Consider the following 15,798-nt stretch of genomic DNA (forward strand, 5'->3'; position numbering starts at 1 on the left):
TGACAGAAGAACCAGATCTGTGGACCTGACCCTGCTTACCATCCAGGCACCTTGGGAGTCAACTAAGGCTGGCCACTGGGCCCTCCCTGTTTTATGGTATGACTTGGCAAGCCCACTCCTGTGTTTTCATGTTGGTTTGTTTTCCTTTTTCTTAGAAATGAGAAAGAGGGGCTGGATAAATGGCTCAGCAGTTACAAGTGCATACTGCTTTTGCAGAGGACCCACACTTAGTTCCCAGTACCTACATTAGGCAGCTCTCAACTACCTGTAACTCTAGCTCCTGGTGGGTTCTGTGGGCACCTGTACTCATGTGCACATACCCACACAGACAAATACATATATTCATCATTAAAAAAATAAAAAGAAAAATTTTAAAAAAAGAAAGAAATGAGGAGGAAACATATGAACATACATTGTTTTATAAACAAACTGAAGATTTCTGAGATGAAGCTACACAACAAAACAAGATCTGGATGACAAATGCCTTCTCCCATCAGTTTAGTTTTTATCTTCACCAAACATTTGGTGGGTGTTGATGTCAAGGGGGATTCCTTGTTTGCAGTTTAGATTAATTTGTAACATACTTAAAACCACACTTACAACCAGGGTAGTAAGAGGCATTCTGATACAAATGTTCCCTGCCGCCTGCGCCTATTTCATCCTGCCCTTGTGAGTTAGGAGGCTTCACAGGGCTGTGGTCGATTTGTGAGCCTTTTTGTATGTTGTTTTCAATTTGATTTGTAAACTTCATCTTCCATTCACAAATCCAGCACTCTGGAACATACTAACTTTATACTATGTGACCAGAAGATGAGTTGTTGCTCTTCTGGCTCCCCCCAGTCGACCTGGGCAAATGGAAAATGGCCGCACTGACCAGCAATGCCAAGAGCAGCTTTCTGAGATGAAGGCACCATGATACTGGTCCCCAGGAGTCTTGCCCACAGCATCTAGGGTGTGGTTTCTGACCAGGAGTCCCACTGCTGTTAACTGGAGCTCAGTTCATTTGAGCTAAATTTAAGAGGCCATAATTATATTTTGTATCAGTTCAAACTAATTGGAATTTAAAGAAACCTGATGTTTAAATAGGGTGATGAGCAATCAAAATTGCAGCACATGAACTCACTTTTGTATGATTTAATTTGTTCCCTAGTAAACATCAGATTTCCTGAAGTTCATTAGTTCTGAATACATCTGTAAAACAAAATAAGGTTCAATTTCTTTTTACCGAAACAACTTAGAATCCTTGGTCTGCAAGTGAAGATGCCTGAGGCCCTAGAGGCAAGACTCTCTTCCTGCCCTGGGGATGTGGGCCCTTTTCACAACAGAAAGCACAGCCCCTGGCACCCCAGGAGTATGGTGGCAGATAGTGTGCACCATAAAGGAGAACCGGGACCAGTGGGGATGGACAAGCTGACTGAGGTGGGGCTACAATTGTGAAAACCCAGGAGATCTTGCCCTTGGCTCTGACTTTGAAAAGAACTACCATCTAAATCAGTCACAGGAAAAGGCTGGCTGTGAGTGTAGTTCAGTAGTAGAATGTTTGTCTAACATGCACACAGCCTAGGATCCACACCCAACACTGTGAAAACTTTAACAAACACAAGGTAAGTTAAATCCCACTAACTTTTATAGCAGAACACTTGTAAGAGAAACAATAGAGAGCCTTCAGCAAGGCTGCCAGTCTTTTCAGAAGAGACTGCCGCCTCCCTTGATGCCATCCTCCCCCCCCTTGACCACCCAGGAAACCCTCCACATCACAGATGGACATTCCCCAGGTGCCCCACGCACCATTTAGGACGATCAGCACTTTCTTCCACTGGGTGTTGCCCACTTTGGGAGTCTGACAAAAAAGGATTTTGTGCTTGTCGCAGACAAATATTCGGTCCAGGACAAACTTAGAGACCTCAGTGTGGGAGAGATTCCTCAGAGCCTCATCCCTGCAGGCATTTCTGATGAGCTCCAGGCGCTCCAGATAGACCAGGGGCTGATCGGGCTGTCTGTCTGAAAGCATCTTCCCAGTTGGCTGCAAGTGAGAGGGATAGAAGAGACAGAGGAATCATGGTTAGGGAGGAGGAGAGACCCTCTGCAGTTCCCTTCTCTTCCTTTCCTTCCATTTCTACAGTAACAACCAGCACTTTCTGACACTTCATGGGGTCAGTCCTCCTTCCATAGCCCTGCTGAGTTCTGAGGATGGACCAGCTGCACAGGTAACCAAGAAAATGGATGTCCACTTGGTTCCTGGTATTTTCCTTCTCTAGAGAAAGTTGATAAACTTAAAAAAAGATGAGAAAGCTCAAGTTCCAAATGACAGTGCACCCTCTGTGGCTGTTTTCAGAACCTAACATGGTGGCTCTGTGGGGGGCAGGACCATGTACTCCAAAGCTACTTGCAGAGTGTTGACTTGGTGTGTGGCAGCTGCAAGGTCTCAAGGGGATATCCAAGAAGGCCTCGACTGGGTAAAATATGTGGCATGGTAAGTGTGTGCACATGCATGCACATGAACACAGTAACTGTATCTGAGTAGAGGCTGGTGGGGAAGAGCAGATGGGGTAGGTGGGACAGAAGGAGACATTATTAGTACACACAGAAGTTGCTCAGTGATCACTACTGCTGCTCAGGCCATTGGGGTGGAGGAGGTGTATGTGGGATGGGCGATCTGCCCAGAAACTGCCTGGGTCTCTAAGTGGCATCCTGAGATAGCAAGGCTGGTTGACAACCCAACTCTTTTGGTCACCTCTAGCCAAGGTCCTGTTTCAGCAGTGTGAAATGCTTTTACTCTACTGGTTCCCTTAAAGCTACACAGAACTTTCCACCGAGATTTCAAATTAACCTAATAAATTAATCTCTAAATTAACCCTAATGCATGACCCAAATGCTTTTGGTGTTTTTTTTTGGGGGAGGGGTTGTTTTTAAAACAGGGTCTCCCTATATGTAGCCCCAGCTTTCCTGGAATTCACCATAAAGACCAGACTGGCCTAGAGTCACAGAGATTCACTTGCCTCTGCCTCCAGAGTGTTGAGATTAAAGGTGTGTGCCACCTTATCCAGCCTGAAATGCCTTTTGTTTATCTTTTGAAAGCACCCACTTGTTGGGCGATTCATTTATAGGGTGGTAGTTAACAGCCTGTCCTCCCTGATCATAGGCCTTCCAGCACATACTCATGCTGGAATGACAAAGGTTCTGCCCGTTCCTGGCTCCCCACTCTTCATGGTCTGCCATGACCAGACTCTCCGGATTCAGGACACCTGCCCAAGTCAATCTTTCTCCCTCATGAGGTTACCTGAGTTTCCTGGGAAAGGGAAGAATGATGTCCTGATGTCCTAAAGGCCTGCTCCTTAGGTAGAGACAGCTAGGAAGGGGAAGGGGTTCCATGCAGAGTGGTCATGCTCCTCCATACATGGGCACTGGCACCACCTGCCACACTCACCATGCACAGCACTCCAGGACCTGTGCCAGGCACCTTCCCTGCTCCTACCATAGGGGGCCTCATTTTACCCACTGTGCGAGTCTTGCACCCATTCCATCTATTGCTCACTTATTCTGACGGGCCTTACTCTGTCCCCACTTGTTGAAATCTCACGCCTAACCCAGATCTTGGACAGCACTAAGAAACACTGCACCATGAGACAGCACCTCCAAGCAAGTTCCTTAGAAGCTGAGGAAAAGGCTTTGTCACTTGCAAATTTTGCTTACTTTGCAAGCATTAAGTATAAAGAAAAAAATGTTTCTTATTTCAATTACATTGCCAACTAGCACAGTCCATTTTCCCTTGCCAAACATACAAATTGGTTTTAATGACTGATCCTATTTTCTACTATTTTTTATTCAAACATTCAGCTTCATGATGCACAAAATTAACTTCTAAAGGGAAGCTATGGAGTCTGACCCCTTTAATAAAATACTTTTCCTGTTTAGGCAAATGTACAATGTGTTTCATTGTCCTTGAACAGTTCTTGGTCTCAGAGATCCTTCCATGTGACAACTCTTCCCCATAGCCTTCCCCTCCAGGTGGTGACAGCCATCAACAGCACAGGGTAGGAAGAGGAGGAGGCACAAGCGCACTACTGCCTGTCCAGGCATACTGGGCCATCGCAAACTTCCCTATGCCTCATGCTCTCCAGTTGTACACTGAGAATAAAAATTATTCTAAGAAGCCTCCCCCAACAGACCAATAAGATTCAAGCCCTGTCAAGTGCCTTGCTAAGAATAAATCATGCTCAGGTGTAGAGCCTTTGCTCTCAATTGCTCCCACAGGCCAACAGTCTTTACAGAAGAACCTCTTCCACTTGACATGGGAGGGTAAGAGCCCTTTTCCCCAGCTGGAGCATCCAAGAAGGGCCTTTGCCTCAAAATGCTTTGCCAACAGCTTACCTGCCCTTGTGGTATTCTCTATCCAAGCACCTAAATCTCTTCTATTAAAGACCTGCCCCCTATTTTCTATAGTTGTTTTTGATCTCTTGTCTTTGCAGTTCATCCAAATTCTGTCTTTTCCCTGGGAAGCCTCAACCTGACAGCAATGTTCCTGGGTTATCTCAAAATAGTTCTGCAGACCTGATCTTTATTACATCAATGTCTTGCCAAGAAGACAGCTCAAATAGCATTCTGCTCTGACCATGGATGCTTTCTGTTTTCACTGGGTTCTAACTTGCTATCTTCTGTTGCTGCGAACTGGATAGTAACTGCCCCTTTTCTTGGGCTAGTTCTGGGCTGATACACGTCTTTAGTGGTTGACACTTCATCCCTTCCAGCTCAATTGTGACCTCCACCTTCCAGACCCAGCATGAGGATCGGCAAAGGAGGGACCTTCTGGAATACATCCTTCTCTCTGGACAGGTAACAAAGAGGGATTCATGTGCAAAAGTAGCCTGCGGAGTCAGTGCCCAGGCATCCAGGGCTGGTGAAGGATGGCTGCTGGCCTCGACCTGTTAGCTGCTATGTGATCTGAGGGACCCTCCTGCTTCCTAGATTCAGCTACCTTAGCCATACATTTTGGAGACTGATTCTATTTTGCTCCTCACTCTAAAACTCCATTCTGGGTCAGAAATCTTTTCACATTCCCAGTTTCTTCCTGTGTTCAACACACTCTATCCTGATGATAATATTCAGTTTGTAGAGAACTTGGCATAATCAACACAGAGTACCTGAAAGTGAGGAACACAGCATAAACGACCATGGGCCTCACCAAAGAGAAGCTAAATGGATGAACGGAAGCACACAGAAGTAGTGAAGCCAACTCCAGGTTGTGAATCCCTTATCCAAAATAGTGCTCCAGATTGCAGACTTTTTTGGATTTTGGAATATTAGAGATATCTTAAGGATGGAGCCCAAGTCCCACCTGAAATTCATTTATGTTTTATATATACCTTATACATATAGTCTGAATTTAATTTTACATAATTGTGTGTGTATGTGTGCTGGGGATTGTGTACACTAGGCAGGAGCTCTACCATTGAGCTATTTCCCTAGCCCTACACAATATTTTACATAACTGTGCACAAACTTTATGGTTTAGAAATTTTCACTTATGGTAACATGGTGGTGATCAAAAAATTTCAAATTTTGAAACTTTCAGATTTTCAGATTACGGAGTTTTCAACCTGCACTACGAGTCAGGCTGCAAGGACAGGTGGGAATCTGTAGGAGCAGATGGGGGAAACTGCTCCAATGTGGCATGGACACTGTTCCCTAAGGAGGCAGTGTTCATGTCAGAAGGGATGGGATTTGTGCCCACCTTCATGTCCTCAGGAAAATGCTTCTCCTCTCTTAACTTCCCTGTTTCCGGCATGGTCGTCAGGAACAGAAACTCTTGCTTGGCATTGTACCCTGGAAGACAAGAGGTTCAGATGTCTTCTCCCAAAGCAACAGGGACAGAGATTGAGGGGATTAATGTAGCCCCAGGAAAGACTCCAACTACTCATTGATGCACAAATGGCTTTTGGCAAAAACAGTTCAATGAGAGGACAGTCTCCTCAACAAACGGAGCCAGGAAAAGTGAACATGTACTGACAAAAAGACAAGCCTCTACCTAAGCGTCACACCTTATCAAAATGAATTCAAAATCAACCTGAGGCTTAACTGTAAAATGCAAAGCCACAACACTTTATTTTTAAACAAACAGGACAAGAATCTTTAGAAAAACTGAATACCAAAATAAAAAACTTGTGCTTTTTGAAAGTCCATTTAAAGAGGAGGAAAAGATAAGCTTCACACAGGGAGAAAATATTAGTAGCCTCCATATTTAACCAAGGACTTATATCTAGAAGATATAAAGAAGTTTAGAATTCAGCAGTGAAGAAACCAAACCAGTTGACCAGAAAATGAGCATGATATGCAGAAATGTTTCACTGAAGAGAGAGAGAGAGTACGTAGGGCGAATAAACATGGGAAGAGTGTGTGTAGGGTGAATAAACATGGGAAGAGTGTGTGTCGGGAGAATAAACATGGGAAGTGTGTGTGTAGGGTGAATAAACATGGGAAGAAAGTGTGCAGGGAGAGTAAACATGGGAAAAGATCTCACTCTCACTGGCCCTGGGGCAAATGCAAATCAAAGTTCTAAGGAGAAAGTACTATAGAGCATCAGAATAACTTTCAGGGGAAAAAAAACCAACACACCCAATGCTGGTGAGTATGTGGAGAAACTTGGTCATGTATACACTGCTGGCAGAAAAGACTCTGGAAAAGAATCTGTGTGCTTCCTAGCATTTAATCCAGATAAATGAATATTTATAAACCCTGCATACAAAATGTTTGCAGAAACTTCGTTCATAATAGCCCTGAACTGGAAACCTGGAAACAGCTCACATTCTGTTCAACAGGTGGTAGACAAGTGCAATAAAAAAGCCACTGATGCTGGATAAATATCCAGGGAATAATGTATGTGAAAGAAGTCAAAGAGGCCACATGCTACCTGCATTTCTGAACTGACACAACTATATAGAGAAAAACACATTAGTTGCTCCAGGAGTTGAGGTTGGGGAGGAGGGATGTGTATATGGTTAAAAAGGGCAACACAGCTGGGCACAGTGGCACATACCAGCACAACCCCTGCATTTCAGAGGCTAAGGCAGGAGGAATGTAAGTTTGAGGCTAACCAGAGCTACACTGTGAAATCCTCTCTGAAAAAAATTCAAATTAAAGCCAAAACCAAAGGACATGATGGACCCTCAAGGTAATAAGAGGTATTCTGTGCTGGGTGATAGCAATGCCAGCATCCTCCTTATGATCCCAACAGTGTAGTTTTGCAAGATACTACCACTTGGGGAATACAGGATCCTTCTGTGTTATTTCTTAAAACTGTATGCCACGCCTCAGGGATCTACAAATAACAAATTTAATGTCAAACAAAAACCCCAGCACTCAGGTTGGCGCTTTCACATCACTGTAGGAAGCCATGTGACTGTAAATCAGACGTCAGGAAAATACAGTACCAAGGGCTTGGCCAGAGCAAAAGTGGCCACAAACTAATTCTGTGGAAATCTTTAGAGTAAAACCCAAGGATAATCTATAGCTTCCTGAAAACAAACATGTATTTTCAAAAAATTCTGAAGTCTCACCATTAGAAAGAAAAGGTAAATTTATAATAGAAGGATAAAACTGGGCATACAAGGGCACTATTCACTTGAAAAAATTAAAAGTTCCTCTCTTGGGTCAGTAATGCCTACATGCTGCCTGCTTCACTGTGGCCCGGAGAACTGCCCCGGGCTAGCTGCTAATAGCCACCTCCCTCCAGCACACAGAGCATCTGCCTGTCCTCTATATTCTTTCTCTGCACAGTGAAAAGAGAACACACTATAATGCCCCGACTACAATGCCACTCATGCCTCCCACACTTAGTTACTGGACCCCACTGCACACTCTGCTACACCTCTTCATGAAGCCCACAACCATCTTTCTCTCTTTTCCTGTTTGACTGAAGGTGCAAACATAGCTGGAGCTGTGTGCATGAGCTGTTCTGAGCCTGACAGAGGGTGAAGAGGGTGATGCTTTGCGGATAAGTGGACAAAGGCATGCCAGCCATTGACCCCAGTGCTGAAATCAACATTGCTCCAACCTCCATTGTTTTAATTGATCACCTTTGAGTGCTGACATTCTAAATGGATTTGTCAAACCTATGCTTTCTTATTAACGTTTTAGATAGGGAAGTGTGTCCTGAATGCTGAACAACTGGCTCTTCAGTGAACTGTGGAAAGTAATCTGTTTCCCATACTCAGAACACACAAAAGGCCATGAACAGCTAAGGAACTTCTCACCCTCCAGCACCAATGCTCCCTCACCCCTGATAGTCATGTGCTAGGATAAGCACATTCATGATTTCAAGCTTCCTAGTTTTGATTCCCAGCTTACCCAACCCTATTCTACCACATTCAGATAGAGGAGGTAGTACAGGCTAGGTTGGTTTTCTCTATCTGCTGCTTGGCTGGAGGTGAGTTATTTTCAGCAGCCACAGCACCTCTGCTGGGAGATCAGAAGTCCCTCTCTCTACCCTGCTGCCCCTGAGAAGCAAGCCTCCAACTTCAGGGTAGGGGGGTTCCGATCCTCAAAGTATGGCTGGGTATCTTCTTGTCTGATCTCACCTTTGCTGACAGTCATCATGTTTATATTTTTGTGCAAAATGTCTGAAATGGTAAGTGAAGCACTGCTTTGCTTTTCTAAAAACAATCATATCCCTCACCTCACTGATGACTGTGCCACGTAGCTACTCGGTCTCTCACAACCTCACAACTTGGTCTGCCATCCATGCTGGGAGCAGGGTGTGCAGGCATTCCAGAGTATGAGCTGTGCCCTCCAGCCACATAGAAGCAAGCTGAGGGGTCAAGACCAGGCCAAAGACTAGAAGAGGAAGGCCAAGAGAAGGAAGAAAACTCCTGTTGACAGACCCACCAGACCCACTCAGTGTTATTATTTCAAGTCTTGCTATTAACATCTGATCAATAGGACATGAAATTTGCTAAGGATAAATCATTTCACAAATGTGGCTCCATCACTGAGCTGAGTGAAACCATAAAAGTATCAACAGTGGCAAGCACGGCTTCAGCAGCAGTTCAGAACGAACGAGCCCGTCTCTCAGCTGGAGTGACCAGGGAAATCGTGAACAGTACTCATGAAGAAAACACACATACACACTGGAGCTGGGACTCTGCACCAGGAATCCATTTCCCAGATGAGATAGCCAGCAGGAAAAAGCAGCCCCAGAGACAACCATATTACCATGTTCCTCTGAACACCAAGGCCAAGGATCCTCCAACGCACTTTAGAAGAAACAGAACTTCAGCCTGGAGACTGGGCTGTTAGATACTTCCTCAGAATGATACCACTGGGGCCAAGAGCAGAAACAGTGTGAATGTATATGAAACAAATGCCAGCATGTGAGAACTTACAGCCTGTGAGGTTGAAAAGTCTCCTATGACAGAACAGTCTAGAAAAATCCAGGATGGCAGATGAGAGAAGTCTGTGGCACTTCCAGCCCAGGCCAGTTGACGCCTTGGGGTAGACACTGAGTACTTAACTTCTAGAGACTATGCCAGCTTAATCACTCAGACCGACAAGATACTGTTTGAGTAAGTTTGCTCCCTTCATTCAGAAGTAAGCAGATGGATGTTCATCTCTGTGAGCTGACCTGATACCTTGGGGACAATGACATTAGATCCTCTATGAGTCAGGACAGGCTGGGCTAAGTAGTGACAGAGACCTCACAATTTATGGGACCTGAAAGCAAAGAATCTTCTCGCTGTCTGAGTTCACAGCACACTGATGGGTGACAGTATCCTAATCTGAACATCACCTTGCAGGGAAGGCACCAGGAGTGGGCCCAAATGTGCCTCCGACCTCTCAAATTAAGGCAGAGTTGGGATGTTTGGTAAGCTGTGCTAAAGTTTTTCTCCAGGTTAAAATCTTGAAGGTCAAGCTGGCCAGATGGCTTAGTGGGCACTTGCCACCAAGGCTCGATCCCTGAGCCTCACATGGTAGGAGACAACCAATTTCTATAAGTTGTCCTCTGACCTCTACATACACACCCTGGCATGTGGCATACCCTCCCTCATGCACACAAAATAAGAAAAATGCAGTAACATTTTCTTTTAAATCTTGAAGATCATCTTTTTTTATGGCTTTTTGCCTCCAGTGCCCCTAAGGTGCTGCTCTCCTTCACAAACCTTCTCCAGCATCTATATTTTTTGATAATATTCAACATGCTAATATCCCAACACTGTGACATTTTGTTGATCAGACCTCACTGGAAAAGGTGTTCTTTAAAAGGTCTTTCATTAGAAAACATTGAAAGGCAAGGGCACATATTTTAACTATTATTTCAGCTTTGGTTTGTTTTATTTTTGAGATGAGATCTTACTTTGTTGCCTATTTGGTCTGTAATTCACAGGCTCAATCAATCCCTGAACCTGAGCTGGGATGGCAGGTATACCATGTTCAGTTTATTTACCTATAATTGATACAAGTCTCATTAAGATATAGTATACACAATCTTGTTTTGTGAGACAAGGTCTCCCTGTCGCCACAGCTTGCCTGGAACTCACTATGTAGAACAGGTTGGCCTCGATCTCTCAGAGATCCGCCTGCCTGTGCTTCCTGAGTGCTGGGATTAAAGGTGTGCACCACCATGGCTACCTATACACAATCTTGGTTTTTTTTTTTCTTTAACAGAACAAATTAAAAACACTTTAACCTTGTAACCTGCCCTTCAATGCTTTCTTTATCAAGAAGTGACATCTACCCAGTTCTGACTTTTTTCTAGTACACTGTCTAGAACTGGTAATGCTAATTACTCTTGCCTTTACTTCTCCTTCACATCTCCTATTCACAATTCAAGGACTTTCTTTTCTCCTTAGAGATAAGAGTATGCAGTTTGGGAGTCTTTTAGACAGACCCACTGGAGGGTCCAATTGCCTCAACCTTGCATCCCTGTTCAGCATGGAAGAAGCCAGAGCGGTCTGCGTCCCGGTTCTCTATTGGCAATTTGGGTAACCTCTTCAGAGGATGGTGTGACAAGAATAGGAGGTAGGAATTGGCTAGGCAGTTAGGGTAAAAAGACCCCAAAGAAAAGTAGCCAGTTTCTTGGCTAAAACTCGGAGTGTCCTTGTGCCTCTTAGCAACAGACTCTGTTCTAAAAGCCAAAAATGTCTAAAGTATTTGGGAGCTTGTATTTAATCCTTATAAAAATTTAGGGTTACCTCTTCAGAGGGGGGAATGTTAGAGTAGGCAAAAGCTCCATAAAAATAAGTAAATAAATCAAAGAAGAAGAAAGAGTATATGAAGTTATCAGAAAAAAAGTGATGGGGATATATGGGAGGAGTTGGAGGGGAGGGAGTGGGCATGGATTTGATCAAAACACCTTATATGCATGTATAAAATTCCAATAAATTATTTATTAAAAAAAAATCTCAGCCCCAGTAAAGGAGTCCTTCTTACCCCCTCCCCGGGGATGGGTTGGGGAGAAACTGCTCACAGACAATGTTCTGAGGGAGATATGAGCAACATATGCTGCCTCCTCATAATGTTTAGCACCCCAAGTAGTTAGTAAATATCTGATGGCTGTTAAGTGGACACTGTAGAAGTGAGACCAATATTGAAGAGTTGGAGAGAGGACTTTTGTTTGTTAACTACTGCTCTGTGGAAATAAGCTAACCAGATGTCTTGCCTGACATTCCTGTGCAGATCAGCAGAGCAAATTCCTGGAATGTGACTGGCTTAATCTCTGCAGGGCAGTTGTTATCACTGAATCAAGAGTTCTGTAAATTGGTCAGCTTATCTGCAAACTGTGGGAAATTCTCTGACATTTAAAGGGAGGCCGTGTGGAAAAGGGCATTTAAAATAAAGCTTTGTTGTGTGTTTTGAAGAATAAAAGAAGTGATATTTAGAGACAAGTCACACTCTCAGCAGCACTTCCACTTTCAGTTTCCAAGCTGTTCCACACCTGTGGCCCTTACGCTTGGAATTTATCCGACTCACCACAGGAGGTTCCAGAGCCCTGCAGGGGAAGTGGCCGCAGGAGGAGCAGCACTCTCTGTCTTCTTGGGAGATCACCAATACTGGTGGCAGGTGACTGTGCTGACGCTGCCAACATCCCTAAACTGTCACACTAAGATCACTGTTCAAACTCTAAGATTTAAGAGTCGCTTAAAAAAAAAAGCATTATATATTTTATTGCCATACATGCCCCTATAGAAATGTTGCATAAAACCAAGTCAGCTGTTTGCATTTCACTTCTTGATATGTATATATCACACTAGCACTGTTATGGTTGAACCCTCTCTCTCTCTCTTTCCCCCTCTCTCTCTCTGATCATTTTCAACATACTATGAGAAAGTAACAGAACTAAAAATGGACAAGGTTGAGTTCCCTACACCTTATTTCTTTTTTAAATATATTTTTTATTGAATTTTGTGGATTTCATAAAATATGCTTTTTTGATGGCGCCTCTAGTCCCAGGCAGATGATGGCCCTGGCACTCAACACAGCAAGTGTAACACCAGTTTCCCAGGCCATGCAATCCCCATTGGCTTTCTCCCAAGGATTCTGGCAGAAAACGAGAGACTTGTGGTGAGTGCCACGTAGAACCTACGTGACTTGTAACTACCCTCAACTGCAGCCATGAGAACCACCACCTGGGCTGACTTCAGGGCTTCCCTCTTCTCCCTGCAGATTTGTCTTGTTTCTTCATAGGTAAGTGCAACAGAAAGGATGGAGAGGAGGTATGGGCTATTGATGGTCCTCAGCACAGCCAGGGACATGCCTGGAGTTCTGGGGATATAGAGAGACCTGCAGCCCACTGCTCACACAACAGCACAGGCTGGTACAGAGCAGATCAAGAACATTGCTGGTACAAATGCATTTGTAATGAGCCACCTAGAGCAGGAGGATACACAAAGCACTGTGCAAAGATGATGTGCTCTCTTTGGTCCTAGTTCCCTAGGAACCACTTCTCTGGCCAGTCTATAGCTACTAATGAACAGTCCCCACAAGCCCATGTGCTTCAGCTCCTCCACTTAGCCCTAGAGGGAGCAGTGCAGAGTTGAAGAGCACCATCCCATGTCTCCTTGGACACAGCTAGTCCTTCACTAACTAGAGCCCCAGCTGGGAGTCCCTTGGAGCAGGAAGGCATGTCCACTTCAAAGAGAGAATGCTGAAGCTTAGGTAAACAAATGACAGGAACAGAGAACAAATCCAGAGCTCTTTATAATCCTCTTCTGAATGTCTGTTAAGTAAAGAGGACATGAAATCCAACAGTGCAACCTGACAACACACATTTAAATGGCCCACCTTCCATCATAATGATGGTGACTTCAAACATATGCCACCAGTGTGGAGCACCAGGTGGCACCCAGGCAAACTGAGCAACCATGGCTCTTACAACATGAGGTTGGAGGCTCCCAGGCTGGGGACTGTGGTACTCCTTCTGCAAGGAGCTCAGAAATGATGCAGGAAGGGAACCTCTGTGTTTTGAGGGTGACACACTGGAGGAACCTGAGGCGAGCCTACATCATGCCCCACCTCTCTCTTAGGTCTCTGTTATGTTCACAAGTCATGCATATCCTTTGGCTCTGAGGCAGCCATCACTTGCACATGTACCTGGGAACAGTGTTTGCCACCTATTTAATATTCATTAATTGATACTAGGAAACGATCACAAAGCATACCTACCATCCGGGTCTTTAAAGGTCAATGTGATGAACTTGCTAGCCACCATGAACATGAAAATCACCCAAAAGCATGCGGCCAACAGAAGCCACTGGTGGTGCATGTTGTCAAACAGGAGCCATTCAAGATCCTTCCTGGAAGATACAAATCAGATACTTCTGTCACTTAGAATAACATAGAATGGGTGATTTCAATTCACAGAACCAATACCAATATGAACATTTTTCTTTTTTCTACAGTGAGTTTTAAAAAAAAAAATTTGTTATTTTTATTTTATGTGTATGAATGTTTTGCCTGCATGTATATAAGTGTACCACATGCATGCAATGCCCACAGATGACAGGCGAGAGCATCAGATTCCCTGGAACTGGAGTTACAGGTGGTTGTTAGCCACCATGTGGGTGCTGGGAACTGGATCCAGGTCCTCTGCAAAAGTAATATGCACTTTTAACTATTGAGCCAACCTTTACAGTGGTTATTTTGACTTGAGCGTTAATGAATACTACTGAAGGGTACATCTTATATGCAATCAACTTCAAACATCCAGGAGAGGAGGGTGACAACGACAGAATGTCTTCCCTGTTTGCTTTTGGAATCCAGGAGAAGGCTTTGCTGCTGCAGATCTGACTCCTGTCGGGGCCCTGGTCAGTGTCACAGCAAGAAGTCTGTATAAGGACCTGGAAAGAGAGGGGCCAGCAGGAGCCCTGCTAGAGACTAGATTAGATCTTTGCTGGGTAATTTCCAGAGTGCAGAAACAACAGAGACAATCAGGAAAGGCTGCATTTAAAGTGCTGCCTGGCTGACAAGATGTAGCCGCACCTAGAGAATATAAAACAGCAAAGAAATGAGCTCCTGTGCTTCTCACAGCCAGTCATTTGTCTGTGAACCTTGGGGGTGAGTTCTTCCTAGTACCAAGGCTCAGGAGTGATCTTGGGCATGTCAATTCGTCCTCAGTCTGTCATAGAAGTCACTCTCTGCTACAGACATACATAAGAAACCTGGAAGTCACCAACAATCCTCAGCAAGAGAGGTAAACATGAGTGTTTCATTTCAAGTGGCACTTCAGGCCAGGCCAAGACCATCTAAAGAGATTACACTAGGCTTGTTTCCACCAGCTGACTAGGTTAGCCATTAATCTGGACAACAGAACTGGTCCCCAGTCTGCTGCCAACAGCAGGTTCCAGAAACAGCTTCTTAACCTGTCTGGTTGGAGCTCAGTCAAAATAATAAAACTCCTTCTTCCACAATGCTTGTGCTCTAGGGCCTGGAACCAGGCACCCAAAGCTCGGGTTCTTTCCACAGCACATGCAAGCGGTTCTCCAAGCCCCACCTGAGTACAGCCTGTGATGAGGTACTTGCCACTTCCCAAGATGCCTTTCCAGGGTGTCCTGTGAATCACTCTCAGGTGGCCACACACAAGGCCCAATGTGTTTTCTGGAGTCCCCAAGTACGGTTGCCAGATTAAACAAAAACATGAGTATAGTTAAAGTTTAAATTTCAGATAAACAATAAATTTAGTCTCTATTTTTCTGTACACATATGTAAGGCCTATTGTGTCCTGAGTATCCCCAAGTAAGGTTGCCAGCTTCAACAAATAAAAATATGGGATACCAAGTTAAGTTTAAGTTTCAAGTAAGCAACACATAACTGTTTACAGATATGTCCCAAATACTGCATGGGACATACTTAGCAGTGAAAAGGCAATTTGCTGTTTTCTGTTGTTTTTTTTTTTTTTTTTTTTTTTAATTCAGATTTAACTGTGCCTTATGGTTTATCTGTTAAGGGACCTGCTAGATCCCCCAACTGCCTGAGGCAGGCTCCCTGAAGTCTCCTTCCTCTCCCCCCTCCTCATTTGGGAAGCTGAGTACAAAGTAAAATTTCCGAGATGCAAGCTGGCTCTTAAGCCACTAGCTCTATGGCTTGGCCTCTGTGTCCCACCTCTGACAGGAGGCCTTTACCCTCCTAGGGTGACAATGAGATGAAACCATGCCAATAAAGGAACAGCACCTACTGCATATTGTAGAGCCCACAGACCCCAGAGAACCAGGTTGCTTAACTCCTTGTCAACTCTGTGACTTTCTGGTTTACTCTATTCGAGTGTGGTATGTTCTAAGAAGACAGGAAAGGAGGGCAGAGATGCCATCCCAG

General features: G+C 44.4%; 1 protein-coding gene across 3 annotated transcripts in view; it reads right to left on the reverse strand.

Annotated features, from left to right (window-relative positions):
• Window positions 1-15,798, reverse strand: part of Chst10 (carbohydrate sulfotransferase 10) — a 32,227-nt gene that overhangs the window by 4,867 nt on the left and 11,562 nt on the right. Inside the window, exons 3-5 of one of the 3 annotated variants that reach the window (XM_008845869.3) lie at window positions 13,654-13,784; window positions 5,732-5,823; window positions 1,789-2,023 (exon numbers count right to left, since the gene is read on the reverse strand). In XM_008845869.3, coding sequence (XP_008844091.1) covers window positions 1,789-2,023; window positions 5,732-5,823; window positions 13,654-13,753 — 427 coding nt within the window. In that variant the 5' untranslated portion in view covers window positions 13,754-13,784. Of the gene's footprint in view, window positions 1-1,788; window positions 2,024-5,731; window positions 5,824-13,649; window positions 13,788-15,798 lie in introns of those variants that run through there. The other 2 variants (XM_008845871.2, XM_008845872.2) reach the window with 2 other exon arrangements.

The sequence above is a fragment of the Nannospalax galili genome, unplaced genomic scaffold, assembly GCF_000622305.1.
Source record: "Nannospalax galili isolate Female #2095 unplaced genomic scaffold, S.galili_v1.0 scaffold182, whole genome shotgun sequence".
Classification (NCBI taxonomy): domain Eukaryota; kingdom Metazoa; phylum Chordata; class Mammalia; order Rodentia; family Spalacidae; genus Nannospalax; species Nannospalax galili.